Source organism: Nannobrachium achirus, assembly GCF_963921795.1.
Source record: "Nannobrachium achirus genome assembly, chromosome: 22".
Taxonomy (NCBI): Eukaryota; Metazoa; Chordata; class Actinopteri; order Myctophiformes; family Myctophidae; genus Nannobrachium; species Nannobrachium achirus.
The window spans coordinates 12,135,568-12,162,807 of NC_137829.1; the positions used below are offsets into that span (position 1 = coordinate 12,135,568).

General features: G+C 42.6%; 2 protein-coding genes across 2 annotated transcripts in view; both read right to left on the reverse strand.

The window, feature by feature from the left end:
* Positions 1-3,353: 3,353 nt before the first annotated feature.
* Positions 3,354-13,675, reverse strand: lrrc58b (leucine rich repeat containing 58b). The gene is made up of 4 exons (XM_080753044.1): positions 12,197-13,675; positions 7,916-8,044; positions 6,533-6,810; positions 3,354-5,801 (listed from the first exon to the last, which is right to left on the reverse strand). The coding sequence occupies exons 1-4, from the start codon at positions 12,661-12,663 to the stop codon at positions 5,608-5,610; spliced, it is 1,068 nt and encodes a 355-aa protein (XP_080609170.1). The 5' UTR covers positions 12,664-13,675; the 3' UTR covers positions 3,354-5,607.
* Positions 13,676-14,187: 512 nt separating this feature from the next.
* The window catches only part of fstl1b (follistatin-like 1b), a 30,665-nt gene continuing 17,612 nt past the window's right edge, over positions 14,188-27,240 (reverse strand). Inside the window, exons 5-11 of the mRNA XM_080753045.1 lie at positions 27,145-27,180; positions 26,490-26,620; positions 22,536-22,654; positions 20,354-20,466; positions 18,782-18,892; positions 18,226-18,320; positions 14,188-16,047 (exon numbers count right to left, since the gene is read on the reverse strand). Coding sequence (XP_080609171.1) covers positions 16,006-16,047; positions 18,226-18,320; positions 18,782-18,892; positions 20,354-20,466; positions 22,536-22,654; positions 26,490-26,620; positions 27,145-27,180 — 647 coding nt within the window. The 3' untranslated portion in view covers positions 14,188-16,005. The remainder of the gene's footprint in view (positions 16,048-18,225; positions 18,321-18,781; positions 18,893-20,353; positions 20,467-22,535; positions 22,655-26,489; positions 26,621-27,144; positions 27,181-27,240) is intronic.

The following is a 27,240-nucleotide window of genomic DNA, read 5'->3' on the forward strand; positions in this document are numbered from 1 at the left end:
ATGTTTAGTTTGAAGTTTGAATTTAGTCCTGCTGGGGAGCTTAGCAGCCTTGCTTTGAACACAAGAGGCTTGATTGTTTGCGAGGACTTCTGGAGTTTGTGCAGGCTGAGTGAGTGAAGTTGAGTGAGTGAATGTGTAGCCTATTCGAAATTAATGGGGTCTGTGTGGGGTCTGGAATGCATGTTAACACATGCAGGCCATAATGTGAGCTGATATGGAGTGGTGTGGACGATTACCCAGACTGAGGTCGATAAGAAGCTTACTGTATCAAAACCCCAACATTTCAAAGCTCTCTGCTATTTGATACACTGTGGTCCTGCTGTACTTACTGTATGTGTTCTTCAAAACTGCAGTTTAGGATCAGAGAACTGTGTGCCCTCATTAAATTCAGCACACAAAATTATAAATACTAGTCCTAGCACGTGTGCACAGTATCTAAGGGATTAAATGTAGTAGTCTCAGAAGTAATGTTGGCGTGCCCGTTGGGCAGATCTTTATGCCCATATATGGTGTTCCATGTTGGAGTGCCCGTTGGGCAGATCTTTATGCCCATCTATGGTGTACTGTACCGTGTCCAGGCCATTATGTGATGTCAGTAGGCCTACTATGACGTCAGAGTAGCATCCAAACAGACGGTTACCATGGCAGCGAAACTGTGTAGTATCGGTGATGTCAGCATGCAGATGGTCAGATGGTCAGACGGACAGACAGACGGACGGACAGACAGACAGACATTCGCTAAATATATAACTACTAGCCCTTACCCGTTCAAAGATATGAGCTCCGAAATGATGTGCAGTGGGTGGGTTATGGGATGTGCACTGTGCACACAGTATATGAGGGATGGAAAGTAACTTTAACTGGTGCTTGCATGATAATATGTAGGAGCATCAATGTAAGAAATACCCGTTTCGTTTAATGGCTACAGAGATACTGTGTACCGATCTGCATGATTTTTGGACAAAATCTGTAACAGGGCCAGAATCTGTACGCCCTCTGACTGTCTGTCTGCATTCTGTGTGTCGCCACCATGGTAACAATGGCCAACTGACATCAACACAGCCCAAACTGACATCACTGCCTGACATCACTACAGTGCCCAAATTCAGAGATGACATCACAGACTGGCCTGGACACGGAACACCTTATATGGGCATAAAAGAGTGCCAGCCAGACAGACAGATACAATGGGTATAACTCGACATCGATGGTGACTATTCTGCCTATAGGGCACCGGTCTGGGTTCTCCAACATTACTTCTGAGACTCCTACCTTCAGTCCCTCATCGTACACACCCGGGCACAGGACTAGTATATATATTATATTATAACAACAATATATATAACCACACATGCATGCACATACTTTCCAGTACCTTAGACAGCTGTAGGGGGTTCCTAGTCGAAAGGCACAGCATCTACTGTATCTTACATTACATCTGTAGACTCGGTAGATAGATCCTTAATTCCAAGAGTTAAATTATTATTGTTTTCTGTAGTTCCGTTTTGTAACTGCTGAGATGTGAACTACTATCCGAGAGTGACCTCCACGCGTGGTGTTTGACTCATTGCAACTGATGATGGGCCGCACCACTTTGTCTGTCAGTCTAACTCACTGCTGGCTCCATTTCATCATGGCCGCCTCATGCAGCTCAGGTTGCAGCTGACAGCATCCTCTTGCTCTGTCATACAGAGCATATGTGCACATCCCTGCAAACAAAAACTATACGGGTGTAACATAATTCCATGCACACATGGTTGATGTTATATACAGGGGCGTCACAAGGAGGGGAAAAGTGGGACTGAGTTACTAGGGCCCAAGGTGGAGGGGCCTAAATTATTTTTTACTTTAGCTATTGAAGAATAGCAGATATACGCTGCGAGCTTGTAGATCTGCAATTTTTGAAAAGTCGTGAAAATGTGGCCAAGTCATTTTGGGAGTCCTTCACATTAAAGAGTTTGAGCACTGACATACAGTAGAAGCATAGGTTGTTCAAAAAACCTTAGAAGGATTTGAAATATTCAAAGACAAATTTTCACGATTTTCCAAAAATAGCGGATCTACAAGCTTGCAACGTGGCACTCTGTGCCGCGCTGTGAGCTGGTATCTGCTATCTGCTATTTTTCAATAGTTAAAGCACAAAATAATGCATAATCATGCGTCTATGAAGAACATTCATGGGGTCCCGCAATGAATCCTTGTACCCAGGGCCCAGAATTTGGTGTGACACCCCTGGTAATATACAAGAGAGGACTCTAGAGAATCTACCGTTGGTAGAGAGGAGTCAGGACTCCTGTGTGATTATGTTGATGTGTTCAAAGGAGCAAGAGAAAATTAAAAGAGGCACACAGCACACTGCAACTGACAGGAATACAGCTACATGGCCAAACAGACCACTGAACAAACACCAAAACATTAAAAAAAAGTTAGTCCCTCAAAAGCATAGAGCGTGCTAAATACAGAGAAAGAGTTGGGTAAAATAGAGAGAGAGAAACATGCCAACACAGGGAGGGAAGCTTCGAGGGGGGTAGAGAGAAAAGAAGAGGCTGTTGGCACCCTTTGACCAGTGATGTAAAGGGATTAACAGATTGAGAATGCACTCACCCTGGCATCTCTTAGTTCTGGGTTAAAGAAGAGGTCTCTCACTATTGAGACTAGGGACTGCAATCACCTTCATATGCAAATTAAACCTGGACATATTCAAAGTAAAAAACAAAATGGTTGGATTGGCTTCTGTAGACACGCGCACGCAACACACACATGTACACATACGCACACACACCTCAGAATCACCAGCAGCTGTGGTGTATCACACCAAGCATAATATAAGCACTGTACACTGTACTCTTTGGTAAACATAAATATCTACAACAAAGCTGCAGTGTTGATTAGGGCAGTGGTACTCACTTCTCAGTCTTTTCAGGCAGTGAGTGACCCCCAAAATAATCATAATATTTGAACCCCCAGCCTGACAAGCCCTTGGAATTGTAGGAGTTGAGGCATTACATTTAGTTTGACTATTACACAGAAAGATATTGTGAATAACAGATCTACAAGCTCACACCTTGTTTATTATTTGACAATTTGGCCAAAGTTAGACCAGTTCTTATTTTATAGTTTTACTTTTGAGGCAGTAATCTTTTTTTCCTTTTAGGTATTAGAAAGGTCTTAAAAGTCACTTCACAATCTTCTGGGGACCCCCTGAACTCATGTGTGGACCCCAACTCAGAGGTTGAGAGCCACTTTAGGAATTAGCAGCAAAATTGTTCTGTGTGATGACCTAAGCTCCAAAGAACCAAACGGATACTTGTTCCTTCACAGGATCATAAAAACATGATATGACAATGTTATTAAAGTTATTAAAATCAATCTTTTATTGCTATATACTGTACAGTCTAGATATATTAAATGAGTTGAAAAAGTACACAAAATTAATACATTCCAATATAATTGTCAGTATCTATTCAGCAAACCACTTTCACAAAACAGATTGCTGTGATGTTCGCCTATTAATAAACAGTTATATAGCTTTGTTACATTGTTGTTACAACAGATTGCTTTGTTTTCACCTTGTGGTTAAGATTGTTAAAGCAAAAATCATAAAAAAACGTCATTATGCATAGAATTAATTGTCACATTTCAGGGTGCAAATATCACATTTACGTGTATTTCTATTTGTTAGAAATCACTTTCATCAGTAAGGCACTTGGTAAGTACAAAAAAGCTCTACTATAAGCACTATTGTAACATAAAGGAGTATTTTCATATATCTAATTTTAGGGCCCTCCATAAAGACCATCTTTGTTCTTCCTGTTCTACCAACTTGACACACACTGCCTGTGGGGGGGGGGGGCATTGTCCCCAACCACAAAAGCCTGGGGGCATGTGATCACAAACAGAGGAAGCAGGAAAAAGCTGGAAAACTGAGAATCTTCCAATGGAAGTAAACAGGAGCTATATGCCAATTCCTGAAAACGTGAGCATGAAAGATCAGACTCAATGTTTAGGTCCAGAGAATAAAATATAAAGCAGAGGCCTGTACTCGATCAAATCATTTGCATTTTATATTTATTGGCAGACATATATCGAAAAAAAATCCATTATCAACGCCATGCAGGTAATAATTTAGTGGCCTTCGGGATTAATAAAATATGTATCCATTTATATTTCTAATGGTGGCTATGAAAAAGGCTGAGAGTTGAGCATGGCTTATTCCAAAAAATGTGTCCACCGAGATAAGATGCAAATGAATTGATAGGTCTATTCTGCAGGTCTTCGATCCTCTTTAAATTTTTGGAGACCTGACGCACCTCTTATAAGAAAGAAAAAAAAGATAAAAAAAAAAAAAAGGTTGAAGGTTGTGGCACCACTGGCACAATCTTGAACAAACACTCAAGTGGCAAGCATTATGTTTTGTTCAGCTACAGTATGTATTGTGCTTCCACTGGAATGGTTAATGTACAGTACAATGGTCTACCCAGGTCCTCTCCATATGCAGCTCCTGCACAGGTCTGGAATTAGACTATGGTTTACATAGAGTGTAATACATTTGCACCATACTAGACAACTTTCACATCATGAACTGAAAGATTTGTCTATCATAATAATCTGCAGGACATTTTTGCTGAGATAAACACCAGTACATGGTTTATATTTTTCATAGGGAAGCCAAGCTACACCAAAGTCCTAGTTTGACCATAGTTTGTTCTGATTAGTACAGAACAGAACTACAAAACTGTTAGTGTAGATAGAAGATGGCAAGAGTCTAAAAAGTAGTTTGGTGATCCTTTTTAAGAGAGCATACTGTAGATCTTTACATATTTAACTCAAATCAAATTCCCTGCTGTATTAACTTATGAAACTCACATGTGGTGTCCCCAGTCCCCACTCTCAGTAAATACCAAGTATTTGATGTACAGAGGAACCACCCACTGCGTTTTCAAGCTCTTGAGTTGCATTGTAGCACTTGCATTGTTTGTATCTGCATTATTTGTATCCTGTCTTTCTTCTCCTGTCCCTGGAAGGAGGAGATCATTCCGACAGCAAGCCAGCCTCACAGTTCAACCAAGAGTTTTGCTGCCCTCCAATGCTTGACCATGAAGCCAACACTTTTTGGGAATGAAGAGAGGCAGAGCTCTAGAGCTGCATTTCAGGATTTGGGAAACAAATAATTTTCCTTCAGTCATGTCTCCTGAACAGAGGTGTAGTGAACGGCAGGAGAAAAACACATTAAGGCTTTGTGGTTTTCAAACCACAGTATAGGACCAACCGATCCCATTTTGTGTCTTTTAGGGCTCAAGTAAAGTCTGAGTTACACTTAGCTGCGCACCAGCGTGGCACTACCAAAATTGCTCACAATATACTGCAGCACAACACGCTGTGAGCTTGTAGATCAGCGGTATAAATAAAGTATAAATCAGGCTTAATAATACTGTGTGCACAGTGTATGAGCACCTGTATTCGTGTGTGTATGTGCGCACACAGTATGCCGACAGGCTGTGAATAGTCTCATTTGTGTGCATTTCTTCCTAAAATGTCCGAACAAAACAAGCGATCGAAAGGACCGGATGAAGTGATGCCAAGATGTGGAGGCTCCTCGACCTCCTACTATCCCAGAAGCACCCTCTGTAGGCGGTCGGCGGGCACGCTGCTCTCGTCCTCTGACTCTGCGTCACTCTGGGGATTAGAGCTGCAAGGAGAGGTGCATTCTGGAGAACACAGGTAATGCATGAGGGGCAGCCGGTACTTCCCGCAGAAGTCAACAAACTTGATGTGCCGCACACACGAGTCAAAGTAAACACCTGCAGAGAGAGAGAGAGAGAGAGAGAGAGAGAGAGAGAGAGAGAGAGAGAGAGAGAGAGAGAGAGAGAGAGAGAGACAAAGGGGAGGTATAAGGGGACGAACGTAACTAAAACAATGGTGCATGATAGTAATCACTATGCAGTACTCAACATTATAAACGGTAGCATCCATCTATAAATGTGTGATATCTCTTTGTGCGTGAGTGAGTGAGTGAGTGAGTGAATCTCTCCTTTGCGCATCTCGACAAACGACCTGTTGACTTCAAACTCGGAGCGCATATCACAGAGGACCCGAGGGAGTGCAGTGTGTCAGTTGGATCGGTGGTTGTCCAGAACTACCGAGCCAACTGATATGCCCATATGTAAATTCCAGTAAAGAAAAGGTCACACAACTCTTCAGCCACGATGCAGAACTTTTATTTAAAGTTCTGCATCGTGGCTGAAGAGTTGTGCGACCTCTTCTTTTCTTTACTAGTATTCATCTGCGTGGTCAGCACCTCACCAATTTAGGATTTAAAAAAAGGGAGATCCGGGCACTCAAAGTTTAAAAAGAGGTTACAGTCTTTATTATGGCAACATGTTTTGACCTTACTGTCTTCATCAAGGCTAGCCTATTTAAACTTTGAGTGTCCAGAGATCTCCCTTTTTTATCTACTTATAAATAGCACATGTTCATAAATATCCAGTAGCAGATTCCACCCATTCACTACCATCAATAAAACACATCTTACCGGCACACTTGGGGTTGGGGCATTTGCTGGCTAGGTTAAGGTAGTGCAGAAGGTTGGAGGGCAGTTCATGGGGGAAGTACGGGATATTCCGGCTTTTAACGGTACGGCCTGCCAGCTCCAGCAGAGATGGGGGGTCATAGGTCATCTCCTTGACGAAGCGCACCACCAGCGGGTTGCCACGGAGACTGAGCTCATGCAAGTGGACTAGGCTGAGGATCTCCCTGGGCAGGTAGGTCAGCAGGTTGTTATGGAGACTCAGGGAACGCAGCGAATGAAGCCTGAGAGGTCAGAAATGGATATCACTTTGTTATACATCCTATCAAGGGGTCTTCAACAGGGGGTCCGGGACCCCTAGGGGGTCCTCAAGAGTTACTACAGGGGGTCCTCCAAATCTTCCAATCCGTTTTATATTAACAACGTGAACCCTAGTGTCCATATTCTGAGAACTGTAGCCAAAAATAGCAGATCTAAAAGCTCACAATGCCTCGCAGCACGAGGCGTTGTGAGCTTGTAGATCGGCTATTTCTCGGCAAAGAGGTTTGGTGTAGAGGGGAAAAAGAGCAGACTAAGTACAGAGTTAAAGGTTTATTAGGTAATGACGGCTCAAGTCGTTAAATATCTGAAAACACAAATTGACATGAATCCAAAATACACTGATGATCATGCTGTCAAACGATGAAACTATATGGAATCTCTGAAAGGTTGTCCCCCACAATGGACAACCTTTGGGGGGGGGCACTACACACACGGTTAGCTTCATCTCTCTCTCAACTAAGGGGTCCTTGGCCTGAAAACGATGTAGTATATGGGTCCGTGTCAATATGCCGACGGGCCGGTATGCCGATGAACTAAACCTAACCTCTGTGACGCGCGTGAGTAACTAACCTGCCGGCACTACTCGGAACAACGGACCAGCGGAACAATGAGCGGACCCGTAGTTAGTATATGTGTGATGAGTTAATTCAGGTGAGGTAGATAAAGAGGGCTCTTAAGTTGTGACACACCATGGGGCTAAGGTGTACATAAGTCAGTGGGGACTGGGGAGATGTGCATTTGCCATGTTGTGAGAATTTCAACAAATAAGTACCCTTACAGTACCCTTACAGTACAGTACATACATACTTCAGATCTTTGCCATCCACAATTCCTACTGTTTTCAACATGAACTACCCAACAAAGTATTGCCCAGTAAGACTACCAGATGAGAACTGCTACAGTAGCATAGGAAGGCGGCGTGCGCTGGCCGTTGACTTGGGAGTTGGTCCTAGTTGACAGGATTATCCAACAAGATTCTCCGTCCTGGTTAGGTCTAGTGTAGCCGCAATACACGTATGCTAATCACATTCGTTATATGAAATGTTGATGGTTGTGTGTTGTGTTTACCTGGTGAGCTGTGGGGGAACACTTTGGATGCGATTGTCACACAGAACCAGGTAGCTGAGGTAGGGCAGGTTGGCCAACTCCGGTGGAATGGCCGTGATGAAGTTGCCACCCAGATACAGCAGCTCAAGACTACGAGAAAACAACAATCAAAGACGAGAGAGTATATCAAGCACCTTGTATTGTAAAAGCAAATTGAACAGGCACAAATCCAAATGTATAAAACATTCTATTTCTGAGTAATGTATACAATATAATAATTATATAATTATAATAATTATGTCTAGGGGCAAGTTCAGGGGTGTCAAAAAAATGGTTCCGGTCAGCTTACCCATTATACATTATTTACACAGCTAAAAGATGACAAATTAACTGGATTATTTATCCCATTCAATGATACTAATCGGTATTGTGCTTTATATCTTTAGGTAGAGTGAGTCCCCCCAAAAATGCCAAAATACCCCAGTTGCCCTATTGCAAGGGCCAGAAAGACAACTGTGGCATGTTGATTCTTGGAGCACATAAAAGTCAACAAGATGCAGGACCCATGCTCAGGTGTCAGTCACACACCTACCAGCACTTGAAGCGCAAAACGAGAGTGAATTAATACTGACAGAAGAATATTAGACATTTGTGGGGGGCACTCCACACACGGTTAGCTGCGTTGCTCATTCCACGATTGCAAAAATGAATCCTTACAAGTTGTAAGTTGTTGTAAAGGTGACTAATCAGGCTTTCCCACAATATAAAATACAATACCAATTGGTATTATTGAAGGGCAGAAATAATCAACTTTCTTTTAGGAGTTAAGATGACAAATCTACAAAAATAAATGGCTGAGTCCTCTGAGCAAACTGCTTTAAAAATGCCTCTCTGACCAGTGACCACATACCACATGGGGGTGTTACAGCATTGCATCTAGCGGCTACGCCAGCTAGCCAGTGTCTGAATGCTACGCACTGGTGTGAACGTGTTCTAATCAGAGACCCAGTGTTACATAAGGACAGTGTGAATAGTTTACCCTACAGATAGGGTACACGATGAAGTAGCACACAGTCGTCAAGCGGTAGCCGGTAGATGCAGGGATGGAGCAGAGACAGGGGAGACAGTCAGCAAGGAAGAGAGAGAAATAGAGAGAAAGAGAGAGAGAGAGCGCTACGGTAGGGATGGGTGGCTGGATGGTCAGTGAAAGCAAGCTGTCAGCCTGTCTGCCTAGTGGAACTGATGACACAGCATATTGACAGCAACTGAGAGAGGGGATGCTATTATATCGTCCTTGGTGCCTGTCCTGAGCAAGCCTGCTCTGTCCAGGGGAAAGGAGACATTTAGGACCCTCTCTATGCCTTCGCCGGGGAGCAGAGAAGCACATAATTGTCATCAAGAGAAAGAGAGAGACAGACAGACAGAGGTGGAGAGGATACTGCACTGATGGTGTTCAAGTTATGTACGTAGTTGGTTGAGTCATGTACTATGTAGTTGGTTGGTTGGTTGGTTGCAATGATGAGTCCACAGTCCATTTCAGGTAAAGTGACAGTGAGAAAGGCCCTTATTGGATAATGACAATATGACTCATGGATGACTCATGGATGACCCTAGAAAACTGTCCCAAAGTCACCATCTAACTTCAAAGAATACTCAATCACATGACCATAACCAACGAGTGGCTATAAACTTTGTAGGGGCAGTACATGAATACCTAAGCGTTACATGGATAAGTAGTGTTTATGCTTAAATGCCACCTCTACATCTGAAACATTTATGTTAGTATACTACACAGACATGTTGCAGTGAAACTATTCTTTCCTTGATTAAAAACAGGTAAAAATGCTTTAAACTGATGGATCCATCTAGCAGTTTCTTCATGAAAGAAAGCCAGGACCTGAGCCTGCTATGAACCACTTAGCTCCATGTGGATGTGTCTAGCATGTGGTGTCTAATAAAAGGGACACTGACACCTTGAGGTGAACCCTTGCCTTTCAAGAAACAAAAGTAGTCAAGGCTTAATTTGAAACCAAAAAGCACACAAAAGCCCCTTTTCCACTGGCCCAACCCCACACCACACCGCTCACTTGTCAGGTTTTCCACTACAAGGACCTGGGTAGTGGTGTGAAGGTGGTACTAAAAAGTATCCAATCTAGAGTATGCCTGAGCTAGGCCAAGCAGGGCCAAACATTTCATAATGACTGATCACTCATTGACTTTTCATTTAGACCACCAGGATATAAATGTAATACATGATAATAGATTCTACTGCGTTATAACCACTATCATAATCTATTACAGTGTATTATAATTATCATAGTAATACATTAATACTTTACAATGTATTATAATCACAGTTAAAATCCATTGTAGTGTATTATAATCTTTCTTACCGTTAGGGGTACTTTTGTGTAATGGAAAATTTAGATATTTTTATGTGGTGCGGTGTGGTGCTAAAGCTGCAGTTGAAAAGGGGCGAGAGTCATACCCTGTGTGCATCCTTGACGTGTAATGCATGAATGATGGAGATCATGAGGGCACAGGTTTTCAAAAGGATGGTAAAAAAAAGCATCTCAATTATTTCATGAGCTTGACTGATTGGTTTTGTGCTTTTGTTCTGTGGGTGTGTTTTTTTGGCGCATGGCAGGCTACTTTGTTCTGGATGGCTTGTCATTTCCTCCATAATTATGTTGTTTTTTTGGGGAATTTGTTTTTGTTTTGTTTGTTTATTATTTGTTGTTTTGTTTCAGAGTTCATTTGAAATTGTTAGGTGAGAGAAAAGAAATACATAAAAAAAGTATAATAATGTAAGAAGTATGGGTAACCCCTTTATCTTGAAATGTACAATATTATGACATTGTTAATTTTCTGAAATGTACTTCAGTACTTTTGTAAGTGAACTGTTGTCTGGCTGGCTGTCATAATTGTAATACAGTATGTTGTTGTACATGATGTGCATGTGGGTGTGATGAACCTCAGGAAGAATAGGCATGTGCTAATGGGGATCCATAATAAAGTAAAGGTATAAATCCTGTAATGTAATAGGATATAAATGTACAGGTTCACAACAAGACTATGGACAGTTAATCTTGACATTCTAGAAGTCAGTGGGAACAGGCTTAGCACAAAACTCAACTGTAACACCCAAAAGTCATGGAGACTGGGCAGACACATCCAATTAAGAGTCCAGACATTTTCCTCACATCATCAATTACTGGTTGAAGAGGACCTCAATCTGCCCACTAATCAAACAGAGGGAGGGGGAGCAGAGTAAAAGTGTGAGGAACTTTTGCCTTTTTGATCTGACCAGAGGGTCATTGTGACTTACTACTGCTAAACGCTATGATGACGTTACCGTTAAGATAAGGAGTCGACAAGATAGTGCCAATAAACCCCAATCCAACAACCAGCCACGACCAGTTGCTTATCAGACTGCACACACACATACACAAACTTGCATTGTTTGGATGTTTAGTGTTTTGTGCAGTGTGCAAGGGTTTTGGCTCAGCTGTTATTTGTGGTTGTTGAAGCATTCACCACCAGACCCTTTGCAAGATTAACAAATGATTTCCTGTGACCAGAATGTGTAGCAATAGTCCAGCGGCACTGTCCCAGATGGAATCTAGGTTAACTATCAGAGCAACAGCTGACAAAGGCACTGCTGCTGCTATGACATGTACATGTGGGGTAATTACTTGTGGTGCAAATGGTACACTGAGATTTCCCCCACTGATACAGATTCTTCCAATGGATGTGGGGGGCCTACATGTCCCCCCAGGGCCCCCTCTTCATGTGTAGAAGTGCAAAGTAAAATGTATAATATAATGGAAATTCGTAATTATATTATGCCCTTCCATAGCTTGTAGGTGTGTTGTGCCACCATTTCTTTATTCCTAAAACGTTTTGTGTGTACTACTTTTTCTTCACCCCCCACCCTCCCATCAAATGCTCAACCTGTCCAAGGCAAATTCCCTGTGTGTGCAAATATGCTTGAAATTGATGCCAGGAGTAACAGGCAACAGGTGCAAAGTAAAATAATCTGTTATCCATTTGTAACAGAGTGTACAAATGCGACCAAATGAACGGATGTTTTGCAATGCCACCACAACCACCTGCTCGGCTGCCTGCTGTGGCTGATGCAACAGGCTACTTTGTTCTTGCACCTATGATGCATCAGTGTTGAAAAGGTGTGTGTGTGTGTGTGTGTGTGTGTGTGTGTGTGTGTGTGTGTGTGTGTGTGTGTGTGTGTGTCTTTGTCTGTCTGTCTTTCTTTCTTGTTGTGAGATCTCCCTCTCTGTTTACCTGATCAAGTTCTCCATCTCTGCAGGTATGCTTTTCAGTCTGTTCCCACCGAGCGACAGCGACTGCAGACGCCGCAGCTTGGTGCACTGCAGCGGGATCTCCTCGAAGCGGTTGCCGCTCAGGTTCAGCACCTCCAGCTGCATGGAGCCGAACTCCTTCGGCAGCGAGAACTCGTCCAGGCGGTTGTTCTTCGCCAGCAGCGTCTTCAGCTTGGTCAGCCGCGTTATGTCCTCGCATATGACCGACAGCCCGTTGTTGTTGCTGATGTCCAGAAACTCCAGGTTGGAGAAGATGCAGACGGACGCGGGCAAGGAGGGGGCCAGCTGGTTGTAGTTCAAGTACAGCTGCCTGGCGTCCCTTTTTCTCTCCTCGCTGATACTGTCAACGCTGAAGTTATTCAAAGCCAGACGCGAAAAGTCCAGTACACCGTTTCCCTGTGGTCCTGCCGTCCCTTCGTGAACCTCCATTTTTTTTGTTGCGGTTAATGGTAAACTTCACTTCAGGGCGAAGCTGCCTTGATAGAGGAATTCTTCAATGTTGAATGTTGTGGGCTGCTCAGACCGCCCCGCAAACCACCGCGAGTCGTCCTAAACTTCCAGCTCCGGTGGGGGTCTCGTTCGTTGTGTTTTAGATCAACATTCCTCCTCGTCGTAAAGACCAAAAGGCAGGGGGGAGCCAAAACGTCCATGGACATCTGCTTGCAGGCGGTGCGTTTAATTTCATCGCGCTTCCAGATCTGGGTCAGTTATTTACACTTGGTCAAGTACAGTCAGTAACCATGGAGCAGTGGAGAGAGAGCTGTAGTTTTTGCCAGAACCTGATTTCCATGAGAAACGGTAAAGCCGTCCTATATGGGAAGTTATTTGCGTTCCACGTTTCGGGTTGGCTGCAGAGGCAGTGACTCCGCCCTACTACAACCCGTCCATTGGCTGGTCACCCACTCCGTCATGTGCAAAGAACTACAAAGCGATTTTATATACATTCTTGTAACAGCCTGGCCAAATTGCACGTTTATTCCTTATATAGCATATATACTCTATGGTTTATTCATAAATTGTTTTCCCCCCCTTTTTTTATTTTATTTTATGTGTGATGAATTATGTGTGATGAATGATCAATGATCATGAATGAACTACCGGTTCACATGGTCCAGTTCCCATCATGTCCATTATGCAATACCCCCTCTACTATTACATTATGCAAGAGATGCATTTTTTTTACTCGATGCATGTAGAATGTGAAGTTGTAACACTCCCACGGGATTCTCAGTCGTCAGCACGAGATTATGCTTCTCCTTATGGCTGGCTCTCTGTCCCCTCATTGTCAATTAATCAATTAAATGGTCGTTTTGGACCTAGTCAACCAATACTTTTTTGTCAATAATAGTCATAGTTTATGTTTTTTCTTAATGCCCATGCACATCTCTACAGTTCATTTGTTGTTCTTCTTAACCATCTCATTAAACTGAAAAGGCTGGTTTCTGCATGATTGTAGCAAACACAATTTATAAACACATTTCTATGACATTATTAGGTTGACAATAGTGTGGTTGCTATAGGCAACACACTATTGTTCTAGGTCCGAGAACCTTTATGCCAGGCCAGCTAAAGTGAACCTGTTTTTTGTTAACCTTTTAACTGAAGTCATCTGGCCAGATATCTTTCTTCGATGATATAATGTCCAATCAGACAGCATTTGGTCATGCTTCACTTGACATCACAATTGTATAATATAGCCTAAATGGTAAGACGGAATTCATTTCCCTGTGGATTCCACACTGGGGCAACCACACTTGCAATGCTTGCCAAAAGTTGATGTGGGGGACAATGTTAACCATATGGCATTTTGAAAGTCACTTTCAAATCAAAATGTATTTTAATGGGGAAATATAATTTCATTTCATATTATGCTCCACAATTTGTTGGTAGTAGGCTAGTTAATCAATAATATATAAGCTACAGGCCAGGAGAGAGATAATGGCAACCGTTTGTAGTGGTTTATGGAGTTTATTGGCATACATACAGCATTCCTTACAGTCTTTGCACGATCTAGTAGAATATAAAATACCTAGTTTCAACTATGCAACACTCACGCAAACACCTAACAAGGTAGAATCACAAAGCACAAGTTTACTGCTTAACTTCTGCAAAGCACACTCATTCTTGCTGTATCACGTGTGGTATTTAACTTGCAGGCAAAGGTAGACTTTTATAGTCGGCAGGTCTCTAAGGCACTGATTTTTATGAACATTTTAAAAAAATGTAGACATGGGATAAAAAAAATAAAAAAAACATTACAAAATCCAAACTACTCGCATTTTCACGCCCTAATAGCATCCATGTGTACACATACGCACACACACACACACACACACACACACACACACACACACACACACACACACACACACACACACACACACACACACACTTACACTTACTTACACACACACACACACACACACACACACACACACACACACACACACACACACACACACACACACTTACACTTACTTACACACACACACACACACACACACACACACACACACACACACACACACACACACACACACACACACACACACACACACACACACATTCTCTGTTAATTAATGCACCTAAGCTACTTTAAGCTGATAATGAGGCTAGTCCTTCTGTAAAGAGTGATTTTGAAAGCACAGGTATAGTGTTGTTGCTGGGTCCATGGTAATGCTTTACCCGGAGAGCTTTGTACATCATTCAAAACATTCTCTATCAATTACTAGGCTTTGGTTTCAGTTCTCTCCCTCCCACATTTCAGCTCATGTCTTGCCTTGGTGCTGTGATGCCACTCCACATTCAGAAGGTGGACTGCTCAGATGGCCGTTGCTCAAAAAAAAGTTCCAAGACACAAGCCTAATTGTCAGAAAGGTTTTCAGTCAAAAGCACCAGAGGGAGCTGAGAGTAACATGGGAGCAATGTGATTCCCATCTCGAGCAAATTCACACACATTTAACATAGAGGCAAACAAATTGCAGCAAAAACATAATAATAATGATAATCATAAAAAATAAAATGAAGATTGCATCTGGGCATAAAAGCCTGGAAAATAGAAGAGAGAGACAGAGACAGAAGTGCATAATAGCAGTTCTAAAAAGCCAACCAAAGTCAAGTATCTGTAACATCCCACCAGCCCGAGCACCAGTTCAACAGACATGCCCACTCTGAAGCCTAATTTAGTGTATACCTCATGGTACAACAGTGTCGCTCGCCAAAAATAACAGATTTCCAGTTATTTGATTTCAGTTACAGAAAATGTTATAGTCAGCGAGCAACAGTTTCATGCCATGAGATCAAATTAGTCTCGTGGAACACCTCCCTGAACCCGCGTCAGGTTCATCCTCTTCTCTATGTTCTCTGACACATCTCTTATCTCCACAAGTCCCCCTTCTGTCTATTCAAGAACTTGTTTTTTTACAGTGACTTTAATAGTTTCAATCTGTAACCACTCACCATCCTTTTTCATATTATATACTGTAAAAACATAAGGATTGTAGAAAAGATTTGCCCCATTCATAGTGCAGGGGTCCAGTAATACAATCAAACAGTGTGACAGTACTGAACACAAGGGAGTCCTATAATAATATTATTTGATAGCCCCTGATTCTTACAAATATCAACACAAAGACATAAACACAGTAAAACAAAAAAGATATTAACATAAAGAAAGACATGAATAAGTCAGTTCAGTAACACCACAGGGCCTCAAGGTGACTCAAGTATGGAGGAAGGGTGATGGTGTCCTCTCCTTCGTTGTTTCTTCATTTAGGCCTCTTTTGTGCTGGCTTTAATCTTCTCAACTGTTTCCTGTTTTTGCGAGGCACAATAATAACAAACTGAGCAAGTGGTATATGGTAAATGATCATTACAGCAGCACTCATACAGTATGCATTTCTTTTCAAATTCAATGTCAAGCTTTTCCCATTTTTAGTCTGTATTGGATTAGTATACCCTCAAAATGACTCTATGGAGACTTGAGTTCAATAATATTTTTAGTTTTTTGTTGCATTACTAAGACAAAAACTTTATTACAATAAATGTACCCCCATTGATTCTGGATGGGGACCCAAATGCATTTGGGTCCCCATCCGGAATCAATGGGGGTACATTTACAATAATGTTTCTTTTTGTCTTAGGAATGCGACATATATGCGATATATTATTGAACTCAAATCTCCATAGCATAAGTAAGTAATCAATAGGAAAAAAAGTCATTCTGGGGGTGAACTACTGATTTAAGCCAGAGCTGCCGGGAGCCCAACTCCTTCAGGAGCGAGGACTCATCCCTAAATATTTGCTAAATATTTTCACCTATAATACATGCCCAAAATAGGGACACCCGCGTTGAAATTGGTTATATGTTGCAGGTGCATTGTTTTTGTTTACAATGGCAGCATGAGCTGCCTCACTGCTGTGCATAGTACATGACCTCGCTGACTCGTACATGGCCTTATGCCAGAGTTACAGCAATGCGTATCATGTGAGCATCGTGTGCGCACGTGCACACACACACACACACACACACACACACACACACACACACACACACACACACACACACACACAGCAGCAGCAGCCGTAAACAACACAAAAATACAGAGTCACATGCTTTGCTAAGATGACAAAGCATAAGAGCTTGAAAATCAGCTGTGTCTATATATGTCTATGTCTAGAGTTGTTCTAGAACGTCAAACTTCTTGAATACAACTTGTTTCTGTGTAGGGATTCTAGACACACACAGATATGTTGTATGTGTGTGGAGATGTTCTTAGATTTTTACTTTATCGCCTGACTGAACAAAAGCCGAACGCATATCTCAACCTCAACGCTAAAGCACAATATTTGTATTCCCCTCATTTTCCCATTTATTTTTGAGGGCCCAAAGACCATTTCCCTTTATGAGTTTGGTTTGAATAATTGATATATTTATATTATATCAAATATAGCAAGTTTGCTATATTTCAAATCTTTTGAATTGGGTCCTAATTGGGTCCTTTGACACAAACAATCATTGTGTTGGAACGCATTGAAAATAATAATAAAAAAAAAATCACATAATTGATTATAGTCTCAGAAAAGGAGGTGACATTTAATAAAGCATCAAACTGAAAGAAATCCAGCGCGTGGTGAGTATTTCATTACTTTGTGAAGTTCTAGAAAGATTATTGTTTGTCTGGAGGCAAGGCACAATCTCTTTGACTGTGGAGCATGTTCACGATTAAGTTCTTTCAGTCTGGGGCAGTTCTAAAACGACTCTGTTCAGGAATGCCATGTGGCAGATTCCAGTGTGACCAACAGGCTCTCTGTCAGCAGTGACCTTTGACGGCTCTAAAATCCTGAGTGTTCATTTAACTTACAAATGTGTCCACATGGATGATGCATTTGCTTACATTTGTAACACTCTCAGATAGAGCTCTTCACAGGCCTCCCGATTCCGAAAATACCCGACAGGACTCGAGACCCGTACAGGTTCGAGCCGTGTTTTATCATAATCACTCTGGGCTGGAAACGGTCGCATTACCTCAGAACTCGGGTCTGTCTATCATTATGTGTATAGTGGATCCGAGAAGACCCGTAGGCCTACTATGTGACTGTGTGTGTGCCACGCGCTGCACTGATGGTAACATGTCATTAGGTCGAACACCCTTTGGATCGACCACCAAACTCTAACCCTAACCCTAAACCTAACCTCAGTAACCGTGATGCGGGTAATTATCTAACTTGCCGACGCTCGTGGGTGATTAATCTAACCTGCCACCGCTGTTCGACCCAACGGGAGTTCGACCTATGGGGCAGTCCCCGCACTGATGAGGAGAGAAATGCAATGAAGTGCTGTCTAACTTGTGCAATGTTGTAAGCTGGTTTTGGATCAGAACAGCTTGGAATCTGACTGAATCTGAAATCTTTTGGGACCCGCTCTACTCTCAGACTTACAAATAAAGTAACACTGAGGATCTTACTGTGCAGTACTAAAGCCAGACTGACCTGGTGCTTGTTGAGTTCTGCCACACGGAGGGTCCACTCCTCCTCCGTCATCTCCGCTCCAGCGTCGGCCGACTCATCCACCACCGCTGTCTTGTCTGGACAGAAAACAACATAAAGGAAGGCAGAGGTTATTGATGCTATTTGTGCTCGTTAAATGGACGATAAACAACAATGACAGTCGTCACATGCACATATTGTTATAGCCAGGGCTACATTACTGAAAAAATAAACATAAAACGAGTGACATTTTGTTAACCTCTTGGGCTCTATAATTCTTTGTATGCAAAGTCTGCATTGTGAGGCTAGCACATCGCTATTTTAGAATCTAAACATTTTTAGTTTTTTGACAAAAAACCTTTTTTAATTAAATTGCTAAACTGTGATACAAATATATCAGACAGATTTCAGGAAATGCATGTCATCTATTTCATTCAGTTTGACCAGAAGCAGGGATAAAGCCCATAAAAATGAATGATAAGTTCAGAGATATCAAAAGCAGAGGGATGGATTTCCCCCCATTCTCCCCGGCAAATCGACCCTATTGTTATAGCCTTACCGCTGCAGGTCATAGCGGTGCAGACCCAGTTGCCGCACGCACACACACAGCGGTTACATTCCACCTGGGTCTCAGCCCCATCCTCGTATGTCTCATCCTCCAGGGCACACTCTGCAGAAAATCGCGCGCGCACACACACACACACACACACACACACACACACACACACACACACACACACACACACACACACACACACACACACAACACCGCACGATGAGCCAAGATATTGGGTAATGTTTATCAGAAACAACATTCCACAAAAGTCTTTCTATAACTTTCCACAATTATTCAATGACCATAAACAACAATGTCCTTGATGTGAACTATGTCCTTTAACTTTTCAAGGAAAACATTTGTTTCCATGATTTGTGCATATGTACTATGTGTTTTGTGTTTTCAGTGAAAAATGGATGGAATGGAATAAAGTCGAAGTACTATTACTTGTCCGACTTTATTCCATCCATTCCATCCTCCCCCGCTTAATGTTGATGACATCAGGTATCTCCATATATGGGCATAAAAGGATGGGGGCAGGGCAAAGAAACAAGGTTTTTGGCCTTGTTTTATATGTGTATTGTATTGTTGCTACCTACAGTACCTCCTCCCCGAAAGGACCACAATAACTAATCAATCAATCAATCAATCAATCAATCAATCAATCAATCACTGACTAATTGAGTGTACTTTTGTTTCTGTGTGAGAATGTGTGGGTGTATGTGTGCCTGAGAGTTTCTATGTTTGTAGGTCCTCCGCTCTGCAGAGGCCCATGGATTCAGTGTTCTGTGATGAATGTTTCTCTCTGTCCCAGAGCCAAAACTCCTTTTCCTGTGAACTTTCCCCCAGATATCTGAAATTCACTGGAACTGGACTGGCAGATTGAAGCAGACAGCAAATACGCAACCTGCCACATGTGATCGCTTGAAGCAATGGAGTTGGGCAGTAGTATCATTGCCTTGGATGGTGTTGCATAACATTAATGTCCAAGAAAGCTTATTCTTAAAAGGTATTCTGTTTTGTTTTTTTAGGCCTGTGGTTTGAAACTGCTGCCCTTGCACCGTTTTTATTAAGCATTTCTGCAACTGAACACAACAGTAGTGGGAAGCAGGCACGTGCACACATAGACATGAAAGGGGGCTTGAGCCCCTGCCCTTTTATCAGTCTGTAAAAAGTGCCCTCTCCAGACCATGGATGCAGTTTTTATTATGGTGAAAGAAATGCAAAAGCCCTTTTTCCATGCCATACCTGAAGGCAGCATTCAAGAGAATTGCCTTGTCCAAACTCTCCTGAACTTGAATGCAGCATCTTATGTTGAAAGAATTGCCCTCACTGTGTAGAAATCCATGCCGTATGCCACATCTCCAGTATTGCCTTTTTTATGCTTAGTTTAGTGTGGTATCAAGTGCTGAAAATAGCCGACCTCCAAGCTCACAACGTGTCACGCTACGACACGTTGTGAGCTTGGAGGTCTGCTATTTTCAATATTTCACCAAAAGGCCCTTTTAGTAATGTCAGCCCCTGCCTCTCTAACATTCTCTGCACATCCCTGGTGGGAAGCTATGTGGAACTCACTCTTCTCTGGGGGATTAAAGCCGGGCTTCAGGCAGTTGAGGAACTCATCAAAGCTCAGCTTCCAGTCGGCATTGTCGTCCGAGAGCTCAATGAGGGCATCCACACACAGGCTCCTGGGAAGCAGAAACACACACACACACACACACACACACACACACACACACACACACACACACACACACACACACACACACACACACACACACACACACACACACACACATGCATGAACACACGCACACACAGGACTTTAACTTTACTCAGATATTATGCTAGCATGCCATACTGAGTAATGGGTGTTATGGATGCTATTACATTAGCATAAGTTCACAGGAGGGGGGCTGAATATTGTCTGTTTTATAACACAAGCCTCGTCTATCTTTCATTTCCAGGAATCTCTGTATGTATGTGTTGTGTACAGACAGACCGACAGACAGACAAATATACCGTCCGAACAGCGGCCACATCCCAAACAGGCACTGCAAAGTGTCTACAAAGTAATGGAATGCAGTAGAGCAGGGGTCTTCAACAGGGGGTCCGCGACCCCTAGGGGGTCCTCAGAGTTACTACAGGGGGTCCTCCAAATCTTTTGAGTGATAGAAACTTTTTTCTCCTCTTTTATATTAACCACTTGAACCCATAATCTGAAAACTTTGGACAATAGCAGATCTATAAGCTCACAACGCCTCGCGGTGTGAGCTTGTAGATCGGCTATTTAAGGCAAAGAGGTCTAGTGTAGAGGGGAAAAGGAGCAGACTAAGTACATAGTGAAAGGTCAAGTTTATTAAGTATTGACAGTTCAAGTGGTTAAATATCTGAAAACACAAATTGACATGAATCCAAAATACACTGATGATTGTGCTGTCAAAGAATTAAACTATATGGAATCTATTTCATCTCTCTCAACTAAGGGGTCCTTGGCCTGAAAACGTTGAAGACCCCTGCAGTATAGTGTATGGCAGGGGTCTTCAACAGGGGGTCCGCGACCCCTAGGGGGTCCGCGGAGGTACTGCAGGGGGTGAAATTATTGCTTATTCGAAGAAAATATATATATATATATATATATATTTTTTTTTTTTTACATTTATGTTAAAAAATAAATCATGATTCTATCTATTTTTAATAGCTTGAATACATGATTACTATGCAATTGACAGATTGTTGATATTATTGACATTGGTTCTCAGTTAATAAGTAGTATGTTTAGAAATGGTAGTGGTACGGCCCACCCTGCTCGCTGTAACTTGTACATGTTTAAAATAAAAAAATATGTCGTAGCCCCGACCCCCCCACACTACGAGATGGTAGGGGGTCCCTGCTCCATCTCCCCATCAGTTTGGGGGTCCCCGGCCTGAAAACGTTGAAGACCCCTGGTGTATGGTTCTATCATGTACAGCACAGATGTTTATGCTAGTGAGGGCTTCCACAGGGGGCCCCCAGTGCAGTTTAAACTGATCAAATCAGGGTTCAGTGACAGACAGAAAAGTTCCTGAAATAGCACCAGTAGTCCAAGGACGCCACAGCGATATAGTTGAAGCTAAAGGTACAGTATGTGATATGTGTTGTATAACATGCCAGAAGGCAATGTTCCCACATAGTCTAACCACTTTCAATCTGGTGTCCCTATGTTGGGCATGTCATTCTAAGCAAACAATATAAAAAATGTTAAAGAATGTTCAAAAATGAATCTGCAAGTACACAGCTTTGAGAAATTACGCATTGTGACCTTGTAGATCAGCTATTTTCACAGTTCGTCTTTGAATTAAGTATATAGGGCTTACGTGGTTAAATGGAAGCGGTTGCAGTATGATGAAACACACCAAAACACAAAAGAACAGTGCACTGATTCACTCAGCAACAAACTTGCACTCGCACCAAAACAAATACGTGAAGACAAATCCCTGTCATTGACACACATTCACCTGACCCCTCTGCCGTGATCAAGGGGCATTATCCTGGTTGTATATAGTGGGATTATCCTGCTCTTTTCAATTTGTTTACTTCATTGGCCCACTTTGCTATTTGAGCCACATCAAAAAGAAGAACCCTGTGATCCTAAACAGCGGCTGACAGTAGGGACATACAGACAGACAGACAGACAGACAGACAGACAGACAGACAGACAGATACACACATGCACGCAGGCATGCACGCAAGCACTCACACGCGCACACACACTAACCTGAGCAGCTTGTTGCTTTCCTGGTCTGCATAGGACTGCATGTCCACTGCTGAGTCATTGTGCTGAATGAACTTGAGAAGCTCTGAGGAGTCCAGCTGGGAGTCACCGTTGTCATAATTCTGCAGAAACATGGGCATGGTCAGTCTCATACAGTATACTTATTCATCAAATCCATATCCAAGCTCACAGTGTGGCACCGAGTGCCGCGCTGCGAGCTTGTAGATCTGCTATTTTTGAAAAGTCGTGAAAATGTGTGCAAATCTTTAACTCATTTAGTGCCACCCTAGTCACCACTAGAGGGCGCCCAGTGGCCATAGAAAATCCCATAGAGATATGCTGGTATATGCAGAAGCCCTGCAGCCATGACTTGCCTGAACACTTTCCTTTGTGCATGTACAGGAAGAGGATGAAGTTAGCTTGAAGTTAGCTATTGGCTACCAAGCATTTTAGAAGCCTTATTTTCGTCAACTTAGCCATGATTAAACCTTGCACACCTCATGCATGGGAAAAAAACAGAGAAGAATGAGCTCTAAAAAATCCAATGCAATCCTGGATTGCATTGGAGTGGATTTGTGCAGTTTGTTCACAGCTTTCAAACAAAAAAATCCGATTGGAAATCCGTTCAGGCATTCTTGAGATAATCGCCATTATGTTTTACATGTTATGTAAACAAACATGGCTGCCCTGTATGTTAGATGGGGTTGTATGGGGGTGGAACATGCAAAATCGTGATTGAAATCATGTTCACTAGATTTGATGGGGTCCAAAAAAAAAAAATCAAAAAAAAATTTTTCAATTTTTTTTTTTTTTTTTTTTTAATATCCCGAACTAGTTCGGGATAGGCACTCTGGGATGCGATAATATATCCCGAACTAATTCGGGATAGGCACTCAATGAGTTAAATATATGTATTTTTTAAGTGAACATTTGTAATCAAATTTTGCTTCTGGGGGGTCCCTGGAACTAAACATTTTGGGGGTCCTTCACATGAAACAGTTTGAGCACCACTGACATAGACACTACGGTTTTTCAAAAAACCTTAGAAGGATTTGTATATCTGCTATTTTTCAATAGTTAAAGTACCCAGAGACAGAATTTGGTGCGACACCCATGATTATACTGCCGAAGTAGATAGGCCGTCTGCAAAGCAGAAGCCCAAAAATAGTGTGGTGACACTTTGACGAGACTAATCTTGAACAATGAAACTTTCGCCTGTTTCATGAAATCATCTCAAGTGCTACAGAGAGTTAGTCGCTAAAAATCCATCATTCCCAAACCCATATCTGAACAGCACCCAACCATTCACTCACATACCATATTCTTGCTAATATCTTATCAGCACAGGTGAGAATTCCCATGGTATATCCCCTCCTAGATTACATTACGGGTATGTTTATAGACCGTTTTCCCGAGCGCTCCCCTGTAGAGTACAATTTTGAATATTTGTACTTTACTTGAGTATTTCCCATTTTTAATCATTTTACTTCTACTCCACCACTGGCTGCTGTTTACACCGCAGCAGCTCTCTACAGGGGAGTGCTCAGGAAAACGGTCTACACGCGAAGTCGCAAACTTTGAAGACAATCATAGCCAATTGGAATGGAATATGAAAAATCTGCAAATGTTCATGCTGATCGATGCAGCGGTGTCTCAGATTGCTCACCGACAGACTCACAGACAGACTCACGGGGGCGAAAACATAACACAAGTTGCCATGGTGATCATCTCTTGAAAGTGATTTCAAATGTTGCTGAGAGAAAAACTGAAATCCTTTGAATACCAGCGTTTGGCCAAGGCATTTCATCTTTTGTTTGATTTTTGCAAATGGTTGAGAGGTAGAATGAAACACCAATGAATAATTCATTATATTTATGCAATATAAAAGCCATCGACAATGCAATGCACCAACATTCAGCAACAATGCAGTGATACATGGACAGCGGAGCTGTTGCTTGGTAACCCGTAGGCTCTGTAATCTTCTCCCTGGTAAGGGCCTCTGGCTTGGCATGGCAGCAGAGCTGTGTGAATGAACCCAATATAATTTAATGTTTGAATTGAGACAGGATTCACAAGACGTTCACAAGATGTTAAAATGGTAAAGAGAGACATGAACCCTCTCTTAAAAATGTACACTGTGTTATTTAAAATGGGAAGTATGCTACTACTTCATCTGTCCATTCTGTCCCTTTAAGGCCCTTCCTGTCAGCGGGTAGGAGAAGGGATGGAGTCCTACCCTGCAGGAGAGGTGACCTTCATTAAGCTGACTTATGACCACCGGCTGACATGCTTGAAAAGGTCATGACACGAATGGGTTGGACACAACTTTGATTGCCTTACCTTTGAGCAGTGGGGGACAGAAAAGGGGGCGTTGAAGTGGGCACATTAGGAAGCTCTTTAACTGAACAGTGATGTCAAGCTAAGTGGTGCACTGTGTAGAACACTGGACATGTTGCACAGTAAGGGTGAATTGAAGACGCGTGTGTGCCAAGATCATCAGAATTCAAGGCTTAACTCTACAACGATAAGAGTGATCATTTATCACACTGAATTCAGATTCAGCTAGCTGTTAAGTTAGCAATTATATTATATGCAGGGGTGTCGCACCAAATTCTGGGCCCTGGTTAAGTACCATGCATAGTAGTACATAAACAACGCGGGGATACATAACGAACGGAGACGGAGAGTACTTTGATCCGGTCTCTCCGTAGCTCCGGACGTAATTGTCTCTGTCCGTAACGTTACGGACAACACTCAACCTAACGGATTAAAACCGATAAAAACGTACGTACACATGAAGTACCCGTGGCGAACTTTTGTCAACCGTGGGGGCAGTAGAGGGAGAAATGTTTTGTCTTTTTTTCTGGTATCCATTTCGTAGTAGGAGGAAGTAAAAAACAAATAAATCACAAACGCTGAACAGTGAACAAGCCGTTCAGGACGCAGACCTGTTGCCACTTGTACAACTGCAGTGCACACAGCAGCAGCGGAGGCAGAACGCAGAAGCAGCAAAGTGCCAGTGTCAGATCATGATACCATTTTAAATGATTATGATTGGTTTTAAAAGTTGTTCTACTTTATCCAAATAATAATATTAATAATAGGCTTAATAACAGCATTTTCCGACGGCGACGGCGTGCAGGGACATCAACTATGGAGTGAAAATAGAGTACGATGCCATTGAAAGAACGCACAGCACGGCTGTAGGCTATTTACTTAATGCATGTAATCGCCGATGCCTATCAACATGTTTGCTCATTGGGAAGATGCATTTGGGTGCCATCTATTGGATACAGTATGTAATTTAACCGTATATAACACAGAGAACGGACGGAACTATGCATGTCGACGCAATTACCGTAAGTTCCTCCTCAACCCCAAACGTACACAAAATCATCCATCCGTAACTATAAATGGCCCTTTACAAGGATTCACTGCGGGGGGTTTAACCCATTTAGACTGGGAATGCAATATTAAGATATACTACCTCACAATGCGGCACCGAGTGCCGCGCTGCGAGCTTGTAGATGCTATTTTTGAAAGATCTTGAACATTTGTGCAAGTCTTTGAAAATGTCAAATCTTTTTTTTTTTTTTTAACTATGTTTCTATGTCAGTGGTGCTCAAACCTTTTCATGTGAAGGACCGCCAAAATGATATGTATTTGACCACGGACCCCATCTCAAAATATTTAGTTCCAGGGACCCCCCAGAAGCAAAGATTTGCACACATTTTCACGACTTTTCAAAAATAGTAGTAACTTGCAGCGCGGCACTCGGTGCCGCGCTTCGAGCTTGTATATCTGCTATTTTTCAATAACTAAAGTATAAAATAATTAAGGCCCCTCCACCTTGGGCCCTAGTAACTCAGTCCCACGTTCCCCCCCCCCACCCCTGATTATATGGCAAGTTTGGTCATACAAAAGAAACAACACAGGAACAAATGCAGAGCAGCACACCTTGAAGTATTTCAGCAGGATGTCAGAGAAGTTGGATCCCTTGACAAACCAGCCGTCTGGGACCACCTCGGTCTGCAGCCACTGGATCACACGGCTCCTCAGCTCGTTGCGGTCGGCAACGTAGCACACCACTGGAAGATGAACAATATATAATATTATAATAATGCATGTTCTCCCCGTGTCTCCTCCGTTAGGTACCCTCACAGGTCTACTGGTCTCTATACTGCCTCCCCCTGACCAGCCGGGGCGCCTGATGGAGGGGAAAGGAATAACGTGTTCCACGCGCTACGTCCAACCGGGGAAACTCCCCCGTCAGGTGAAAAGAAGCAACTTGGACTCCTCATGCATAGAAAGTTGCATGAGGTCAGTCCGTTGTTCTTCCCAGGTTGGCAGAGGGAGTGTAGCACCCAGAATTACATTAGATAATTGACACCGGGTGAAAAATGGGTTACAAATTTGTAATAATATTAATAATAATCATCAGATAGCCATGAAGCTTAAACGCTATCTCATATGTGATTTCAGGTACCCATATCTGTCAGGGTTCACACACACACATGCACACGCACACGCACGCGCACGCACGCACGCACGCACACACACACACACACACACACACACACACACACACACACACACACACACACACACTCACCTGGGCTGGCTTCAGCTGCCTGCTCTGTTTTCTTCTCTGCACGTGAGGGAAAGACAAAACAGAGAGAGAGAGAGAGAGAGAGAGAGAGGGATGCAG